Source organism: Manacus vitellinus, unplaced genomic scaffold (assembly GCF_001715985.3).
Source record: "Manacus vitellinus isolate BGI_N305 unplaced genomic scaffold, ASM171598v3 scaffold_49_pilon, whole genome shotgun sequence".
NCBI lineage: Eukaryota > Metazoa > Chordata > Aves > Passeriformes > Pipridae > Manacus > Manacus vitellinus.
In genome coordinates this window covers 5139768-5160585 of record NW_021940603.1, presented here as the reverse complement: position 1 = coordinate 5160585, position 20818 = coordinate 5139768, and the positions used below count along the sequence as shown (strand labels likewise).

General features: G+C 37.4%; 1 protein-coding gene across 2 annotated transcripts in view; it reads left to right on the top strand.

Moving 5' to 3' along the window:
* CUL3 (cullin 3) overlaps window positions 1-19907 on the top strand; it is a 58082-nt gene extending 38175 nt beyond the window's left edge. For both annotated transcript variants that reach the window (XM_018080009.2, XM_018080010.3), the window contains exons 6-16: window positions 64-292; window positions 1457-1602; window positions 4431-4607; window positions 5643-5813; window positions 7141-7248; window positions 10851-10975; window positions 11313-11409; window positions 12408-12542; window positions 17063-17249; window positions 18618-18763; window positions 19425-19907. In XM_018080009.2, the coding sequence (XP_017935498.2) occupies window positions 64-292; window positions 1457-1602; window positions 4431-4607; window positions 5643-5813; window positions 7141-7248; window positions 10851-10975; window positions 11313-11409; window positions 12408-12542; window positions 17063-17249; window positions 18618-18763; window positions 19425-19556 (1653 nt within the window). In that variant the 3' untranslated portion in view covers window positions 19557-19907. The remainder of the gene's footprint in view (window positions 1-63; window positions 293-1456; window positions 1603-4430; window positions 4608-5642; window positions 5814-7140; window positions 7249-10850; window positions 10976-11312; window positions 11410-12407; window positions 12543-17062; window positions 17250-18617; window positions 18764-19424) is intronic.
* The last annotated feature ends 911 nt before the right edge of the window (window positions 19908-20818 follow it).

Genomic DNA, 20818 nt, shown 5'->3' with positions numbered 1-20818 from the left:
CTAGTATGTTTTCTTTTTCTCTTTAAAAAAAAAGTCTAAAGTATTAATTTGTGTTAATCACAGATGGAAAGTCAAAAATTTTTAGCTGAAAACAGTGCTTCTGTATATATAAAGAAAGTAGAAGCTAGAATTAATGAAGAAATAGAACGGGTGATGCATTGTCTGGATAAATCAACAGAAGAACCTATTGTGAAAGTTGTTGAGAGGGAACTTATTTCCAAACATATGAAAACTATAGTGGAAATGGAGAACTCTGGGCTAGTTCATATGCTGAAAAATGGGAAGACAGAAGGTAAGACTGGGTCATGTGGGAGACAGAAATGTTTATGATACTGCTTATTGTTTTTAAACATGGGATAAGTCAAGCTTAATGATTGTGTTCCTGTGTAATTGTGAAAACACTTTGGTGGCTCTGTTCTGCAAACATCTGAGAATATTACTTCAGCCTTTTAGAGGGCTCTTAAAACAGAGACTATATGCTTAACTTGATTCTATTTAGTATCAGTCACAGGTACTTTTTTTGGTTAAACCAGGTATCTCATAAAAAAAGTACAAATCAGTTGCAGTAGTCTTTGTTACCAGTTTTACATGAGCCATTTTATTACTTCCATTCCTCTAGTATATAATCTGTCAAAATACATGAATTTTTTTTGGCCCACAGGCAGTTATTCTAAAAAGTACTTGTGTAAAAGACAAACAGAAGCATTGCAGGACCAATTCTTGTGGAGAGAACATTGTTGCAGGAAGGAGTTGGCTGTTTTTAAAGGATAAGAAGCAGCTTATTGAACTGGTTGAAAAAAAAGGGCTTGACTTGATTTGGTTTTCCCTAATAGAGGTTAATGTGGGACAGAGTGACTGAATGAAAGTTACTATGGAAAGAAATAGAACATAAGTTTCTAAAGCAGCATAATGAAGAGAGGGATTGTAGTATCTGTATTTAGAAATTGGTGCTCACACTAAAGCCATGAGAACGGGGAACAGACTTGCTGCTTAGATTAATGGCCTTTGTTCATTAAAGCAGCTTCACAATTACTAGGTGATAGAGCGACAGGGTGAGCACATTTCCTATCTGTAAGAAAAGATAGTTACTGTATTGAAAAGGAACGTGATGATACCATACTTAACATTTTTTTTTCTTTAATATCCAGTTTAGATAGCCTTCAGGCTGAGGGTGCAAGATATTGAAGGGTGTTCATAAGCTATAGAAATTAGTTTAACTTTTATAGGCCTTAGTTTGATTGAGTTAAATAGTAGAGTGGAAATACTTGCTGCATTATGATAAGATTTTGCATAAATGTGCGAGGATGGATTGCTCTTTTGGAAAGCCATGTTTAGCCTAAGCCACTTCTCATTATTTTAGGTGGGTCTTTTATTGTCATCTTTTGCTCTGAGATGAATGAGTTACACACATGTAACACAAGAGGTGTCCTGCATAATCTCTCATTCTTGATTCCAGACCTTGCTTGCATGTACAAGTTGTTCAGCCGTGTGCCAAATGGTCTGAAGACGATGTGTGAGTGCATGAGCTCATACCTGCGAGAGCAGGGCAAAGCACTAGTTTCTGAAGAGGGAGAAGGAAAGAATCCAGTTGACTATATTCAGGTAGTTAAATATTTTAACTTTTTCTTTCATCTTTCCCACATTCCTCACAGTAGCAGTTCACCACAAACACAGTTTATAAGGTAAACCTTAATATCAATTCAAAAGGCATTGTTATTAATAAGCTAAATTTAAAATTTTTTTTAAAATGTATGTTTTCTGAATTTTCAGACATGTTTAGAACTCTGGCTGAAATTGCTTGGAAAGTACATGCTCAGTTTTTGGTAGCTGCTTATATTAAACAACATATTCAGGCTAATTATCTAACTACTGGGACCTTCTTAGATTACCCTAAATGATATGTCTCCAGAGTGAGTTCTATGTGTGCTGGCAAGTAGCTTTATAGTGTCCATTTTAATTAATTTTATGTAACACTAGCTATCAGTGTTTGTTGAGACAAAAATCACATGGCAATATTTCATGGCAAGATTAGCTGTGATTGAGAGGTAAATGTGTTTATCAGTCATAACAAATTACTTCTTCGTTCTCAGTCTCTCTGAGAAACAGAACACATCAGCATGTTAAAAGATGTGAGTGTTCTTTCTTGTTCTCCATCTCTCACTAAGTGATGGGTACCATTCATTCATCCAGATCACAAAATATGCTTCAGGAGTATTTGTCATCTTTTCCATTGTTTCTGGAAAGATGGATTTAAATTTGCACATAAAATTTTAAGAGTTCGTTGAACTTTAGGGATATGTTTCTGTAGCTGGAAGATGTCTTATATTTAATCTGAACATGTATATTCATTAAACATTAAGTTTGAGGGTTTTTTAAAATGTCTAGTTGAAGTCCTTGTGTCTGTTCTTTATGAGAAACATTTAATGTATGTCTGTTAATCTCTGCTGTTTTGTTTGAAAACAATAACTGTTAGAACTGGTTACTATTTGAAGAAGCCATTTGAGTATAAAAACATTTTTGATTGGATTAATAATTTTCTGGCAATGCTGAAGCAAACTTCTTACCAGATTTGAACAAGAATTACCTCTTCAAGGACTGTTAAAAAGCAGAGAGAATATCCTTTGAAATTTATTTGGGTAAATGATTAAGGGCTGTTATGTTTGTGGTGGTACAATTTAAAAAAGAGAGGAGGGGCTCAAATGATGTGGAGAATAAGTACTTTGAAGTAGTTTTCACTCCTAATGGGCCTAAAGAGGTATCATAAAAAATTTAACAGGGAAAGATTTATAAACTTAAAGACGGTATCAAGGTTTCCTGCTACAGAGGCAAACAGCATAATGAAGCTGAGGAGGACTGGCAGCTGTGTCCCACATGCTTTGGCAGAGCTCAGCCCTTAGTATGTACCCCAGCCATCTCAGGAAGATGTCCTAGGGTGGGGTTGATATTCAATTGCTGATAAACCCCCAGACAGGTTTATCACTTCCACTGAGGTGATGGAAGAAGAGAGAAACACCTGTGAATTGAGAAACCATCTTGTACTTCTCATCTTGGCCGTGTTCAGCTGAATCTTTCAAGGACAATAGCAATAAGAAAACAGACATGGAAGCTGCATCAAGAAAAAAACATTCATCATAGCTCAGCACTGCTTCTGCAACATGACATCACTAAACCCTGAGCAGAATTGGCGAGATGGTTGCAAAAGCATTGCCAGAGGATTAGGTTTAAACTTCATATAATAGTTTGAAGGGATGTTGAAATGCTGTTTCAATTTAAGGTACTAACAGTTTCTCCTGTTTAACACCAGGTTGTTCAGATGGTGTACTCCTGGAGAGGAGACATAAGCTAACCTTGGTAAACAGAGAGATAGTGGGATTTACTTTGAATTTAAAATTTCTAATACACATTAATTAGCCTGTCTAAAGGCCATTCCTTTAAGTGAGATGGTGAGTTCCTAAGAAATGTTACTACTTCTTTGAGTAATTCTTGAATGGCTTCTTTAAGTAACCACATATGAATAATTTCTTAAGAAACTGAGAGCTTTAGTGTCATTTAACCTGGACAGTTTTTGTGGGCAATTGTTATTCGTGACAAATCTAAATTTCAAGTGAAATTTTCTCTCCTTGCCAAATGCTGTCTTAGTTATGTCTAAACCCTGTGTGTGTCATATAAGTGCTCAGATGATTTTAAGATGCTTCCCCCTTCTACACTCCGTTGCTTTAGCTCTGAATAAAAATTATGTTAAGAGTCCGATGATTTAGCTCAGAGGAAGTTGTTCAGTGCAGGCCTGTGTACTTCACACTGTGACAACTGGAGAGCTATTGCTTATATCTACCTTTCATATGCTCACAGTGACTCTTAAAGGTCAGCAAGAAACATGTGACTAAATCATGCAAAATACATCCCTGGATTAAATTAGAGGGGGGGAAAAGCCCTGACAAGTTTAGGCCTGTTGTTGCAGTGTGTTTTCTCCTCAGACTTGTTCAGTAGCTCTAGGGATGCAGTTGGTGGGTGCTTAGCTTCAGCTTTCACATATCCTTTATTTATGGTAGTGACTTTGTCAATGTTGCTTGACATAGACAAGGCTTAACAAGTGCAACAAATACCTCCTTTAAGTTTTAGATTTAAAAATGCAGTACATCAACCTGTTTACCAAGGGTGTTTAAAAACATTTCTTAGTGTGAGAAGTGTATTATAGCAAACTGCACCAGTATTTGATACCAGTATTTTAGCAAATTTATCTGAAAATTGCCTAAGATATATTTATGGCAGCAACAGAAATTTAAAAATGGAAATTAAATTTCCAGTACTTTCTAACGAACGCAGAGCATTGCAGAATCTCTGTAGATCTGGTCTTCTCTGTCAGTTGTTACTGTTTTCCAGCTTACAACTTCATATCAGTGAAAATGGTTTTTCTTTTTTCTTTTTTTAAGGGTTTACTGGATTTGAAGAGTAGGTTTGATCGCTTCCTTCAAGAATCTTTCAATAACGATCGGCTCTTCAAACAGACTATTGCGGGTGACTTTGAGTACTTCCTCAACCTCAACTCCAGGTCTCCAGAGTACCTCTCATTATTTATTGATGATAAGCTGAAAAAGGGAGTCAAGGGAGTAAGTATGAATGAACTTGTAATACCATGCCCTTTGCTGTGTAAACTGGGATGAAATTAAACTAAGCTACATTTTTATGAATTATTTTTATATTAAGAGAAATGGCAATACTAGCTAAAAAAAGTATTATGTAACACATCTGAGCTCACAACACTTTAGATCTAAACAGAAAAATCAGACACAAGGAGATCTGTGTGGCTTATCACCTACCTCTGAAGCAACATATGTGAATTACTTCTGGCAGATACTCCCTCAAAAATCTTAGGTAGTAGTAGATTCTGCAGCTCCCTTCTTTTGAAACCTTAAGTATCATTTCCTTAAATATATTGATATTTTGGCAGCTATTCCCAATATCTAGTAATTTCTTTTTAAAATTAACTTACTTGGTATGGGGAAATGGTTTGTCTTTGCTTCTTTTTACTGTTTTTATATACAGAGGACTATTATCTGTCTCTTCTAGTTTAAGTAGAGCTGTGTCCTTCAGAGTTAGCTTCTTTCATGAGATTTTTTGAGGTACAGAACCCAGAACTGGACAAGATGGTTCATCTGAGGCTTCAGTGGCTCTGAATAAAGCTGAATATTAGTGCATGCAATTTATGCTTTGGGAATCAAATGGTAAATTCTGTTCATTTATAAAATAAGTAATAATTCTATTTGTTCTGGCACTAGGTGGGCTTTACAAAACAAGTCTTAAAAGGTTTCATTCCAAGCTAACCTTTCATACTCCTAATAGTGATTTCCTTCGGTGCTTTTTAAAACTTACCCAGGAACTTTTACTATGTTTATCAAGGCATTCTACCCATTTATTGTTTCCCTTCTCTCTTGAGAGAGAAGTCTATGTAAGTCTATTTCTTACTCCACTTTATTGAGTTTGGGCACCGTTCTTTTGGCTGTCGATCTCATGTTGGACCAGTTTTGTTGGCTTCTGTGTAGGCTACTGTTAGACCATCTGCTGCTGTGAATTACTGTAAGTGTTTGGGTTGTGTAAGACACTTGTGCTGGAAGATTAAAACCAGCAAATTATTTGTTTTACAGCTAACAGAGCAAGAAGTAGAAACTATATTGGATAAGGCAATGGTTTTATTCAGGTTTATGCAAGAGAAAGATGTTTTTGAACGCTATTACAAGCAGCACTTGGCAAGAAGACTTCTCACGAACAAGAGTGTTTCAGATGACTCTGAGAAAAACATGATATCCAAATTAAAGGTAAGACGGTACCTGCATACTTTTTAGGGGTTTTTTTTCTCTTTCTTTTTTATTAGTCATAGATATGGTTTCTTCTGTTTTTACATAAGAGATTTATAGGTAATGTTAATCTTGATTGCTGTTAGACGCAGAGTTGATTTTTAAAGCCCCAGCAGAAAATACAAAAGGTTTTTCTGACTAATTTCGTGGAAATAAAAGGAAGTAAGTAATGGTGAACACCTGTGATGAAAAGTGCAATCTAGAAAACAAAATAATTTTTTTGGAAACTTGTTAAGACTTTCCAAATAAGAGGACAACTCCAGTGACTGAATTTGAAGATAATGCTATGTTTTATCCTAGATTTTTTGTTATTCACAGTAGAATTTTGTTGCTGCTTCTGTTGTTGTTTTTTAGTTGCCTCCATCAGCAGACTGGTGTTAATGCTCTATTTGTCCTTGATTAAGTAGTTTGAGATAGATTGAAAAAAAACCTTCATATCAGTTGGTTAAATGTACTGATTAAATAGGCCAAGAGATGGAGAAGAAGGTAAAGCCTCAAGCGGAAAAGTCCTTGAAGCAAGTTCTAATGCAGCTTCCTCTTAAGTTGCATGATAAATGGCTAGAGAACTTCTGAACCAGAGGGATCTGATCCCAAAATCAAAAATCACTGATCCTCATTTTTGGCATATATTCTGTCAGTGAGCAAAACCTGTGTGCATCAGATTTCTCCAAATTGTCAGTGTTAATTCCTTTCTGATTACCTCTCCACCACTTTTATCCTGGTGATTTAGAGGGCACAGGGCATACATTTGCCAGATGAGTCAGTGAACCTGAACTGCCCTCTCTTCTTATGGAATTGCAGAGTGATCAGGATGCTGTGTCTGTGTGCATGTCCCTGATCCTCAAAAGGCCTGGTAATCTCACTGGGTGATCTGCAGCCAGCCTTTAAAACAAAACACTCCTAGAACAGCAGGAGCTTGCTTCTGATATAAATAAAGTATATTTCTCTTTACAGTATAATGCTAAAAGGCAGGTGGAAGTGTATATCTTATTTTGATAAGCTTTCACAGATTTTTAAATATGAGATGGAAAGCTAAAACGAAATAAAAAATACAATAATGGAGAAAAGAGAAGGAAAACAGGTTTTGATCGGTGTAGGGTTAGATCCTTATATAAGATATGAAACTTTTCTAAAAGATCTGAATATAATGCAAATGGAAATCCCAGTAACAAAATGTACAGAAATTCAGTTTTTGAGTTTTATAAACTTACTCTCAGTCTTGCAGTTTGCATATCAGAAGCTTTGTTTTCATAGTGCTGGTACAACAAGTTATTTTGTGTATTTTCAGACTGAATGTGGATGTCAGTTCACATCTAAACTGGAAGGAATGTTCAGGGACATGAGCATCTCAAATACAACGATGGATGAGTTCAGGCAACATCTTCAGGCGACAGGGGTAAGAGTGTCCCCGGGGGTCTGTGTGCTTGTCCTTTTAGCTCAGTACAAACCCTGAGCTTCTGTCGAGGTTTCTGGTTTTTCATTTGTTATTCCATGCATCTGCAGAGAAGGATTTTGTCAGCTTGTGGAAATCACGTTCCTTTTACTGTGTTTCTTCCCTTACAAACTACAATAGCGTTTCCCAAAATGCTGAAGCCGGTTCCAAGCTTGACGCACACAGCTCGAGCAGCGGCAGTTTCGTTCCCTAAAGCCCCGTTTGAGCTGCTGTTGTGCCCAAGCTGCAGGGGCGGTGGGGGCGCGGCGGCTCTGCCCGACGGAGACCGCCAGAGGGAGCGCGGGGGCCGCTCTGTCCAGCGGTGCCCGTCCCCTTCCACGCGGTGCCCGCCCCTGCCCAGCGTGCCCCCTCGCTCTTCCCCCCAGTGCCCGCCCCGTCCAGCGGGCCCGCCCCGTCCAGTCGGTGCCCGCTCTGCCAGCGTGCCCGCCTCTTGTCCAGCGGTGCCCGCCCCGTCCAGCGGTGCCGCCTCTGCCCAGCGTGCCCGCCTCTGTCAGCGGTGGCCCGCCCGCAGCGGTGCCCCCCCAGCGGTGTCCACCCCGTCCAGCGCCCGTCCCGTCCAGCGGTGCCGCCTCTGCCCCGGCGGGTGCCCGCCCTCTCCCAGCTGGCCCGCCCTGCCCAGCGTGCCGCCCCCAGTGCCCGCCCTTCCGGTGCCCGCCCTGTCCAGCGCTGCCTGCTCTCCGGGGCCAACTGCCCGCCCCCGGCTGCGCTTCCCAACTGCTGTGTTCCTCCTTCAAAGCTGATCTCCATTGTGACTTGTAATTTCTTTCTAACAGCAAGAAAAATATCACATGCTGACGGCGCGCAAACGCCGTCTGATGTTTAACTTCCCCCATGCAATGAATGCCTTTGCTAAAGCAAAGCTGCCATTTTATTCAAATTGCAAATATGGACTTAGTTGCTCGTTCAGAAAAAATTTCGCCTTGTAGTAAAAGTGGGCCTCTGGAATACTGCATAAAGGAGAGATCACTTCTATTGGGATATCAGTTCACTTGCTCTAAAACACTTTTTTTATACTGATACACAGTAGAGCTTAATAATATATAATAAACAGGCTTGTCTGCAGGTAAGTAGATCTGTACATCAAGCATGTTTGAATCAGTTTCAGAAGTGAATGCCAGGAATATGTTTGTGGCTGTACTCTGTCCAATGTCCCTGGCTGTGCAAGGTGATATGAAATCTTTGCCTTCCTGAAGCCCTCAATGGAAATCTTCTTCATCAGCATACTGTGAATCATCCTGAGTGAGGGCACAGCATGTTCTCAAAGTGGCTTCAGAAAAGGTTGTAGAGGATTTCAATAGTTATAAAAGTGTTTGTGGACAGGAAGTCTTACTGCTGCTTTTTTTTTTTCTTTAGAGGTTAGTCATGTTTTCCTTCTAGAATGCTTGAAATACAAATTTGAAGAAAAAATTGTAAGAGCATTCCCATTTTTTAGGTAGCATGCCAGACTCGGACATGGGGTGGGGGTTGTGTTAAAGATTTATGTACTTTACATGACAGTCTTAGATTGAGTTAATAAATGATATCTGTATCTTCTTTTTAGCTGCATACAGCTAATAAGATGAATTTAAAATGTTAACAGATGTCCTGCTAGGCCTTACTTGAAACTTCATCTTTTTCTTGGCAAGAGACCAGGAGTTGATGTGATGGTTGCCTTTTGGTCAACCTAATCATGGCCTTTTAATGAAATTTCTGGAGTACTTATTTATGACAGAAGCATATATATTTCTTTGTAGGTCAATAATATTTGAGAGGAAATAGAAACAGGATGATTGGGAGGGGTTGTGTTACTGTTAACTTGCTGTTGATACTGTGTTTTATATGGAATAGTCTGTTCTATTTCTTTTTAAACAATTTGTGTACCTTGAATGTGTACGGCATCTCCTAGAGGAGTCAGGCAGCTGCTTTTCTCTAAATAATCCTACCTGCAAAGTTTCCTGCTGGATCCTATTTCCTGAGATACAAGCAGTGCCAAATTCTGTGTAGATGATTGGTTTGCCAGCAGTAAGTGGAAAGCTCAGCATTAGGGAAGGTCCAGGCTCATAGACTATGAGTAATTTCTACAACTGTGATCCTGAAACATTTCTTGGAGTCCTGTAAAGATCAGATCCCTTCAGGGCACTTTCTACTAGTTTGTACCATTTTTATGCTGAAAAGACATGTTGTAAAATAAAGTGCTTCCAAAACTTTTTCAGTGCTCTGTACAATGTATGATGTGAGGCATTCTAAATTATTGCTGTGTTCCAGTCTGGCTAAGGCCAAAAGAGTTTGGGAAACAGTTGCCATCTCACCTAAGATGCTTCAGTTCCAGATAAATATATTTTCTGTATCCTGTCTGCACTGATGGCCTTTCCCTGTGCTTTGGCTAGAAGAAAGCTGTTGAGGCTCCTTCTTTTTTTTTTTTAATTAGATAATTGACAAATTAACTAGTTTTCTGTGTCTAAATGGCTGTTTGAACTTCTCTTATGAGCCTCATAACATTGGTGATATGAAATTAGAAGGATGGCAGTGGTGTTGGCTACAGAAGAACCCTTAGCTGGATCTTTACATACTTCTGCAAATTGTTCCTTTCAGTCCCAGGGGTTTCTGTAGGAGTAGTCTGTCATTGATTTGTTTAGGTTTTTTAGAAGTTTCCTGGGCACAAGGTGGTTGATGCACACAGGCATTCAACATGCACAGTACAAAAACTCTTCCATAGTGCATGGAAATGCTTCTCTGCTGTTGGATAGAAGTTTCTGAGTTCAGGTTTTGACCTTCTAAAATATAATGTGCTCTGTTTCTGTGTAGTAAGTTTATATAAGTTGGATATTGTATGCTCTGTTTTTTCTTGTCCTTAATGTGTGTTCTTTGAAGATATTGGTTATACCTCCTAGAGCTGAAAATAGACAGTTTAAATAATGCTCAACTTAGTTGAGATACCTAGTGAGGGTTATGCCTCTCTGGTAGCTGGGTCTTTATCACCTGCTAATGCATCTAGTTTATAGGTAAAATAAAGCACTTCACTTGTGGAATGTTTGCTCACCAGTGCTGAATATTTATAGTAATAGCTATCTTTAGGGAAAGAGGATAGGTGGTGTGTGTAGAAGTGAGTAACTGTTTGTATTGCAGTCCAGAAGTGTGATTTAACACCAGATATCCAGTACTTACTCTCTACTTCCACAGAGTAAGTTTAGAAAGAATTACTTTGAAACTGCCACATTTCATGCAACCTGGCTTTATTGCATGTCATCCAAAAGCTATTCAGAGAGATTTGTTACACATACCATGAGTTCTGTTTATGATCACAGATATTTTCTTGTCGCTTAAGAATTTATTTTGTTGAATTCTATGTGCTCTTAACTGCCAGAGGGGAATGATGTGGAGGAATTTTGCTGTACCATCTACTCTTACAATGATGAATTAATTTATTTGTCTGACTTCCTAAAAATAATGTTTCTAGATATATGTCTAATTCTTTCATAGTCTATGAAAATTCTGTGCCAAAACAAAAAGTGAGGAAATGTGGTCCTATTTTAAAATGGTGTATGTTTTCTTCCAATTGTCCTTAGGTCTCATTAGGTGGTGTTGATCTTACAGTGCGTGTCCTCACAACAGGTTACTGGCCTACCCAGTCAGCCACACCAAAGTGTAACATCCCTCCAGCTCCCAGACACGCTTTTGAAATATTTAGAAGGTATGTGTTAAAACAGATTTTTAGGTAGAGGTTTTAAGAAGAAACCTTCTAGATTTAACTTCACAGATATGTTGTACTGTTGGCAGTATGCTGGCAACATGCTGGCATTCTCTTTTCTTCAGTTCATGTGAAAATTGGAGAATACAACAGTCACATTATGATGCTCAAGTTTTTGGGAGATTTTAAGTAAAATTCTAACAAGAGTTAATGTTTTGAAAAAAAAAAAACAAAAAGAAATTTCTTAAGAGTGTCTTTAATGGATATGAAAAGTCTGTATAACTTTTTAAAGCTTTCAGTACCAAATGTGAACTACGTATTGTTTTCAATTATATTACAGATTTTATTTAGCCAAACATAGTGGGCGACAGCTGACACTCCAGCATCACATGGGTTCTGCAGATCTCAATGCCACTTTCTATGGGCCTGTCAAAAAGGTAAGGTATCAAGGTTGTGTAAATATTGTATCTATGTAAGCAAATGCACATTTTTAATAACTTCAGAATTTTGTAAAATAAGAACTTACCCATTAACAAGATGCCTTCTGTCAGCCTTATGGTCTGATTCTTCCTTTGTAGCAGTTTTGGTTTAACTTTTTCTTTTTCCTCTCTGAATCTCATTTGAAGGCATCACTCAGGATCACCTTTTATCTTGTAGAAAAATAGTAAATTTGGTCTTGAAGGGACCTCAGTGGTTTGAGTGTTTGGAGGTTTTTGACTGTAAATGACTCAAAAGTGAAAAGAAACTTGTTTCTTTATAGAGTTATTTTTGTTAAGCCAAGTTTAGCCTGCTTTTCATATGCAGAGTGCTAGCAATGTAGGCATCATTTTTTCAAAAACAAGAATCTGAGCAGAGTTTTTTGAAATACAATGCTTAATTTGTATGTATGCAAGAAAATAATTTTCTAGTGATTCATAGCAGTTCTGAAGTGCTAAGCTAGAGGTAGCAGTGGCATGACGTTTGGCAATGCAGAAGGCAGTGCAAAACAAAAACAAAATTCTTATAACAAAGTATTAATAATGCACATTTGTGAGAATGTTAAAATTGTGTTACTGTAAGATAAATATTTTGATAATTTTGAAGATAAGAGTAAAAAAACTTGGAGGTGGGCAAGTATTGAAACAGAGGCCAGAGAGGTGGTAGAGACTCTGTCCTTGGCAACGCTCAGTTATGTGACTGAGGGCTCTACATGGCCTGGCTTGGAGTAATGGCTGGACCACAGGACCTAAGGAGGTGCCTCCAACTTAAATCCCCCTGATGTTCTAAGACAGCTACTGGAGGAACATTCTGCTTATGCCCCTGGGCATATGCTGTTCTATTTCTTGTGTAGACTGATCTCCTGGATAAATTTTTCATCATGTAACTTTCATCTTATCAAGGTAAAATGTTTTTCAGTGGAGAATAATCTAATAGTAGTTTTGGAATTTTAAAATAGGAAGATGGCTCAGAAGTTGGCGTAGGAGGTGCCCAAGTAACTGGCTCAAATACACGGAAGCACATATTGCAAGTCTCCACTTTCCAGATGACAATATTAATGCTCTTTAACAACAGAGAAAAATACACATTTGAGGTAAGTGTTGTGGTTGTCTTACCTCATTTTAAATGACTGTTTTAGGCACTTTCTTGTTCTCTGGAATACACTGTTGAAGATCAGATGCCTCTCATTCTATTTGAGTATGGATCAGGCCAATAAATGCAGGAAGCAGATCGTTAGCAGTGCACCCATTTGGGAACACAAGTTTTCAGAAGTGTTTGAGGGTTGTGAGTGTGGTCATTTCTAGGCCATCAAGCTGTAGAAAAGCTGAAGTTGGAATGCAGCAGGTGGCTCCATTTCCTCATTTTATCTTCGATAAACTGCATTTAGAGGCCAAAGGGTGGAGAAGGATTTGTATCCTGGCTTCTTAAATACCAAAGTGCTTAAACTGGCAGGCTGGGTGGTTCAAAGAACTTTCAGCCCTTCTCTGAGCTGGTTAGCCAGAAAGGACAATGAAGAAGGTCCAGATGGATTCTTAACAAGGAGACTAAAAGGGTGTTGCTGGGAAAGGTTGAGGTGTCAGCTAATGGAGGATGATGAAGGTGGCTTTAGAAGCAGAGGAGGATCCTGTGCTATGAGATCTGAGCATTGTATTGGTAATGTCAATTAATGGTTTCACTTCAAGCATTATATTCCCTTGAAGAGAGCACTGGCAGCCTTGAAAAGCAGCATGGGTGCAGTTTGAAACAGAGTGGATTTCCAGGTTTTCTCATCTACTTTGGCTGTGCAGTGCATAGTAATCATTTGCCTTTTGTTTGGATTTTGTTTTCAGCTTATTTGGCATACTTCTAGCCTCTTAATAAAGAAAGTTTCTTTGAAAGTCTCAGATGGGATTAAGGAAGGGAGGATTTGATAAGAGACTCTTAAGAAACTACTCATAAATTAAGAAAACCATCATTTTAGAGCACAAAGTCCTGTGTGTTGTGAAATCTACTTCAGGAGCATTATAGCTTTGAGTACTTTCTCTACAGAATATATGAGGGAGCAAAAACAAGGAGGGGGACTTAACAGCTCTTTTTTTTTCCCTTGAAGCTGGTTTTGAAATTGAGCTGAAGGCTGCCTTACTCCATCAAATTGTAGGCTTTATGAGTAGGAGAGCCTCACCCATATATGAATAAATAATACTTGGTAGAGCAGTGAAAAAATTTTAATACATGCTCTAAGTTATAGTTTATTTTATTAAGACCAGATGATAGAGAAATATGTCCACCTGCTTTTAAGTTGTGTGTGTTTTGTTTATTTCTGGTTTGGGAGTTCTTAAGCTCTTACTTTGTGTCCCACTGTAACTAAAACATTAGGGAGGCATATTTGTTTGGTTTGTTTCTTTGGTGAAGTGTGTAGGAGTTGTCTTTAACTCCAGCCAGGAAAGCTTATGAAAACTTAAGAAGAGAATGAATTTTATCTTGTTCATTGATAATTGAATACCGTGATTAAGTGCTGAGTGCTGGGCAACCATTACTTCTCTGTCATGTCAAACTGGTGCTTTCACTGCTATGCACCATGTGATCTGACTTGTGGTGTGTGCTTGTGTAAGCCTAAAACTGTCTGATATACAAGTGTTTCTGCAGATTCACAGCTGAACAGATTAATTTGAAGTTGCCTTCACAGTTGAACACACTTTGATGGTTTATTTTGCATTCAGTGTGATTATTAATTGCAAACTTGATAAGATCCTCACAGTAATCCTAACAGCCATTAAGGCATGTGATTGAGAGAAAAATGGGATAATGATGATGCAAAAATTATGCATCAATTGCTATGGAAACTTAAAAGATTATTGCATAGAGAAATTCCTTCACAAAAAAAGTATGAATTTATTGTACTCCTATTGAGCAACATTTTATTTGTATATGCAAAATAGCTGGTGACCCTATGGGTCTAAGTTAATGCTACTAAAATGGAAAAGGAAGGATCTTCATGCAAGCCTTGAAAGAATGCTAATTATTTCAAAGAATCCATTTTTTTCTAATCAAATCTCATATAATACTCAATATATTTTTCTGTTAGTTTAAGTTACAGCTCGGTATTTTAAATGGTGAAATGCACATTTTTTTGTAATGATATCAAAAATAAGGTTGGTTCTTTATGTTTAACAAACAAGATATACCAATGTGGCTGTAGTAGAAGTTAGGTTGTTGAATAATTCCACAAAAATTAGAGATTAGTACTTGAAACTGGATTATCTGTTTCCCCTTTTGCTAATGTCTGCTTTGGAAGAGATACAAGTTGAAGCCTGTAAATAAAACTCTAAAAATACTTTTTATTATTTCAACAAAATTACATAATGCTTTTCCTTCTGATTTCCTTCTGCACATTTTCCTTCTAATAACCTTTTTTCTTGTGTAGAACTGGACAGAGGCAATTCCATACCTAGAGGGATTTCTTTGGTAGCCTCCCAATAGAGCTCACTTGGTAATATTTTTAGCACTGATTGTGTAATCAGTAATCAGTACTGCTCCTGTGCACAAATCTAATGTGGCCTTTAAAAGAAGTCATTTTTGGAGATGGGGAAGAAGTATGCATTTTTCACTGTTACATCACGTATCTGTTTAAAAATATGTTTAGAAAAACGTTATGCTACAGACTGAAGGAAAGAGAGAGCACAGGAACATCTGTTATCCCCATTTACATTCATAGCTACTTTTTTTTTTTTTATCCAACTTCAACTTTTTGGCTCCTTTTGAGGCAGCATATTGCAGTGCAATTCTTCATGGTTCTTACTTTAATGCTGGGTTATAAATTCTGAAACCCAAATGGTTTGCATGTTAGTGGCTGAGTTGAAATGCTGGAGAGTGAAGTACAACAACAGAAATACACAGTGGTCTATATAAGGATGGCCAGCATCAAAACCCCTCAGAAGGTCCCTTTTGGCTCTTTAATTCACTTTCACCAAAAGAAGAGTATATATATTCCCTTGTAGAAGTGATTTAGTTTTGAAAGGATTAATTTTAACTGTTGATCAGAAATCAAAGTTTGGAAACCTGTTTGTCACAGGCTTTACATCACTAAAAAGCTGGGTTTGGTTTGTGGCCTTAAGGCTTTTACATTTATCTAAGTCCTAAAATCTGTCACATTCCCTTGGTTTGTTAAATTTTATGCTGATCCACCCATTTCAGTAAGACTTTTTGTTGTTACCATGTAAAGGATTATAGTTTTTTGGGGTTTCTTAATACTGCTTCATACTGAATCTGAAAAAAAATGTGTGAAAGTGACAACAGTGTTTTAAATAAAGCAACAAAGGAACAAATAGTAACTTCCTGTGAGCAGCTTGGGAAAAGGCATTTTCATACTAGCAAATAGTTAAGATATGTGGATATACATCACTTATTTCAAGTGGTATAAATATTCCTGAATGCTTTATGCTAAGTGTACTCTTAAGAACCCTTTATTATTTCCCAATCATCCATAAACAGGAGGTACCAAAATTCCTGAATTTTTTTAATTTTGACCTTAGTAATTTTATTTTATTTCATTCCAGTTATTTTGAACTCATGTCAAAACCGGTTTCATGTAAAGTCATCACTGTACATATAGTGTTGGGTCTAGTTGAAAAGTAATGCACGTTGTGTCTGAGCCTCAGCATCACAGAGACCTGGTGGTGAGATGTTGTGTATGAGGTGCTCTGTAATTCATGATACAGTCCAAGTCTAGGCCAGCAGATCCAAATTATTTTTATTGCATATTGTCAGTGGTGAATGACAACAGAAAAGTAGCATTTTTTTCCTTGGTTGATTTTAAAAACAACTTGAGTACACTCAAGAAATAACATTATTTGATAGAACTTAGTTTGATTTTTCTGGTCGCTGTTTAAAGAACTTTTAACAAGTTGTTTATAGTTCTTTACAGTTCTTCACTTGGACTTGTTACTGCTGCTTTTAAGAACACTGACAGAGGTGCACCAAGTTATGTACATCTTTTTACAAACAGTCTTCTTCAGCATTCATTTTGCTGCACTGTGATGGGGGTTTTTGTATTTCACCTGGAGAAGTCATGGCCAAGGGCATCTGGGCTGTAAATAAATTATTTGAGGTTATTCAGAAAGGAGGTATAATGAATGTAGAGTATTTCTGTGTTATGGTGAAACTAGGCATGGTTTGCTTCCATTTGTAGAGATCTTATTTTCAAGTGGCTGAATGCAAAAGCATTTATGCAGCTCTTGGTCGGGAATTGTCAAGAACATCATGGATGTTTTCCTTCACTAGTTAGTTAGAAGGTTTCACCCTGTTCAGCAAACCCTGGGAACAGTTAACAAATCCTTTCAGCCTTCTCAAAAATCACAGGGAAATGAAACAGCTGGTTATTCATTATTCTTCCTTCAGCTTATGGTGACTCTTCATTTGACAAAATTCACTGTCTCTGCATTGAGGCAGGTGGATCGTTTTGCACAGTACACACTGAGACTTTGCTGCTGAATGAGTTCTAACCTTTCAAGCCCCACAACTGTCACAGTATTATTTTGCACGCTTGAAGGTGGACATTTAAGCAATCCCTGATGTTGTTTGCAAAACATGATACTTCTGTGGTAGCCACAAGCTAATTAATGTATTTTTCTTTAGGAAATTCAGCAAGAAACTGATATCCCCGAAAGAGAGCTGGTTAGAGCCCTACAGTCCCTTGCATGTGGCAAACCAACACAACGTGTTCTCACAAAAGAACCTAAATCAAAAGAAATAGAAAATGGTCATATATTTACAGTGAATGATCAGTTCACATCTAAGCTACACAGGGTCAAGATTCAGACGGGTAAGTGAGCTTTATGTTCTACTCTCTTGCAGTCTCAAAACTGCCTTAAAATTTCAAATTATCTTTTGCAGGATTGATGTCCATAGAAGTAAAAGGAAGAGAGAAACACAGGGGGTTTTTAGATGATGATTAGTTGCATCAAAATGAAAACTCTAATACCAAGAAAAGTATGGAAGTCAGTTAAGCCTTTTACTTTAAAAACTTTGTAACTATCTCTTAAAGAAAATATTGAAAGAAAAATAATTCAAATCAAATAATAAAATAAAAATTATGCTACTGATTGATTCAGAAATAGGAAAATTGCCTCATAAGTTGCTGTACTACTGTGAAAGTGAGTGTTTTAAGTGCAACATTGGTAATTCACATGCTGTTTGTTACACATAATAGAACTTGCTGGGCTTCTGTGCAGCAGGTAAAAACCCAGTAGTGCCTACATAGCTGACCCTGCACATACCCCTCTGTGTGAGTGGTGTCCTGACCCCCTTCACATGCATGCAGAGCACTACACTGGCAACACATTTATCACCTCTGGAGGCTTTTCCTGGTGAGCAGGAGCACAGCAGCCAAATTAAAGTAGATTGTGTGACAACTCTCTGAGCTTTAGCAGAATTCTGCCTTTTCATTTCCACTCCACAAATGTCTGTGAATGGGGAATATGGTTTGGGTTCAAGATGATTTTAGAGCAAACTAGGTAATTGTGGGTTTATCTTTCTGACATAAGACAGAAAAGTTCTTGTGTGTATCTCTTTAAAGCTGATAAATAGTTGGGACTTTTAAGTGAAGAAGGGCAGGGGGAAAATGGTGTATCAGTGCAGGAGGAGGGCTTGGTTGTAATGATGCTTGGGTGAAGGGCAAAGAAAAGCTCAGCCTAAGGGCAGAAATAAAACATAAATAGAAGAGAACAGAATACAAATAATATAGTTGAGTTGGAGAGGATAAAGTTGGACTATTTCTTCTGACTGATGAACTTTTAAAGTGTTTACTAGTTTGTGAAGTAAATTTTCAACCCTTTTTCTACTTCAATTGATTATTTGCTATATTAAAGAGAAAAATATTTAATGTGAGCGTGAGGGTATGGGGGTTGGTGGTGCCTGTGCCTGTAAGAACATTTGAGTACTGTTCAAATTTTAACATACTAGTAATTAAATAACAGATTGTTATCTTGTCACTTGCTATCAAAATATGCCAGAAACTGTTAATATGTTCTTGTGGCTGCTTTTCATAAAAAAAAAAAAATCAACTTTAAGAATGTCAAAACTCAGGAAAATATAACTTGATGTCTAGATGAAATAAACAGTGAAGCTAACACACAATGAAATAAATCTTAATTTTGCTAGCATAATTTACATTCTCTTTCTTTTCTTTAAGTTGCTGCCAAACAAGGAGAATCTGATCCAGAAAGGAAAGAAACAAGGCAGAAAGTAGATGATGACAGAAAACATGAGATAGAAGCTGCTATAGTTCGGATAATGAAATCTAGAAAGAAGATGCAACACAACGTGCTAGTAGCAGAGGTATGATTGTACACAGTTTGGATATGGACTCAGGAATTCTTTTTGCTTTTCCTATGAACTCATTGAAGTTACACAGCTCTTACTGACGTGATTCTGAAAGGCCTTTGAGAGATGCTATAGTTAACCTATCCTTTTTCTTTCTCCCTGTCTTTCTGAAGACGTCTAAATCCTTACCCTTCACTTTGGGATGTACTTATGGGTATATCTGATCTCCCTTCCTCCTTTTAGTGCTATTATGATTTTAAATCCCTTGAAAAGCAGTTGACGACAAAAAACACTGCGCTTAACATGATTATTTTCTGCTTTGATCTTTTTACTGCCTTTTGGGTTCAGTTTTGAGAGATTTGAGCTCTTAGCAGAGAGAGAAATAATCCTTCTGCTTGTAACTCCTAAGTTCAGACAGCTTCAGGACTGTAGTAATTTTCAGTAACTTCAGGATTCTCAGTTTGTGACCACGCCTCTGTAGAGCTTTGAATCATACCCAAACATGAGCAAGCAACTTGGGGGACTGTCAGAAGTCTGCAGACTTCCTCTTATGCTTCATAGTTGTAGCCATCTCTGTCTTCATATACTCTTTTCTGATTATTGTGGTCTGTTAAAATACTTAAAGATCTTACTTGCGCTGTGATCTTACATTATTGGCTTTTATTTTACGTTTTAGGTAACTCAGCAGCTGAAGGCCCGATTCTTACCAAGTCCAGTTGTTATTAAAAAACGTATTGAAGGACTTATTGAGAGAGAATATTTGGCACGAACACCTGAGGATCGCAAAGTATACACTTACGTAGCATAAAATGCGTTCAGAAAATTTGATTTATTCTTGGACTATACTCTTCGCATGAACTGGGAAGTTCTTTTAAATCATTAATATTAAGACGACCATCTCTTCTATGAAATTACAGTACATGTTCTAGACCATTCGGATCAAGCCTTTTACTCCTTTTGAGAGTTTTCAACCTGAATTGATTGAGCTTCAGGCTTTTCAACGTTATCCCTGTAGAGATCATCCTTACAATTCTTCGGGAAAATGTGAATGTGCCGCGTTTGTTTTCAATACTGTATGAAAACAGAGAAATAAAAACAAATTTAGAAAATACAGCTCATTTAAAAAAAATAAAATTGTTGGAATTTCATTTCCCCAGATCTTCAGTGTTGATGTAAATGTGTTTCTGTAGTGTTGCTTAGCACTTCGCGCATTGTATAAGTTGGGTTTAAAAGAAACCACAAGTGGCGAGGCAAAATTCCCACTTATATTGCTCTGCTTCAAATGTTTCTTTAACTAGACATGTTTAATTTAAATACTTGGTAATCTTTTGAAGACCCGAGAAGACAACTTGAGCATGTTTCACTCTTCCAGCTGCAATCACTGTTCCAACAACATGAATCAGGAACTTCTGGGGGCTCAGAAAAGACCATAATAATTTTGGCTTTCCCTTCTGTAATTTGAGTTCTTCTGAATTAAACTCTATATTGATTAGGTTTGTTCTGGTTTCTTTATAGGAAAAAGGACAAGATTTTAGTGTGTATAAACTGTATAATAATTTTTGCTGTTGTACTCACTGCTGATGGTGGATTGTACAGGGCGATGTTTTTATTTCACTAAATGTAGACAAAATAAATTTAAAATAAATGGATTTAGTGTACACAAACAACTAATTCAAGTGTGTTAGAGTACAGGGTTGACAATCTTTTGGAACTAAATACTGTCCCCTGGGGAAATGTACTGGGATTATATTTTGTTAATAAACATCATAGATGGATCTGTAGCCCCAGGGCTTCCCATCATAAGTGCATATTTCAGGAGATTAAAGTGAAGCCAGCGTGCACTATTTGTTTTTAAAAACGCATTTTAAACATGCAATAAAAAATTGTTACTGCAATGAAATTTTTAGTTCTTACCCTGGAACTTTTTTTCTTCTTGACAGTGTGCTGCAAAAATAGATTAAAATTAGGAGTTTAGTGGCATCATTTTTCTTGTAGTTAGAAATTTTCAAGTCTGCATTGTACTGCAGTTTTTATTAAACCATATTTCTGACATTCCAATGCACATATTAC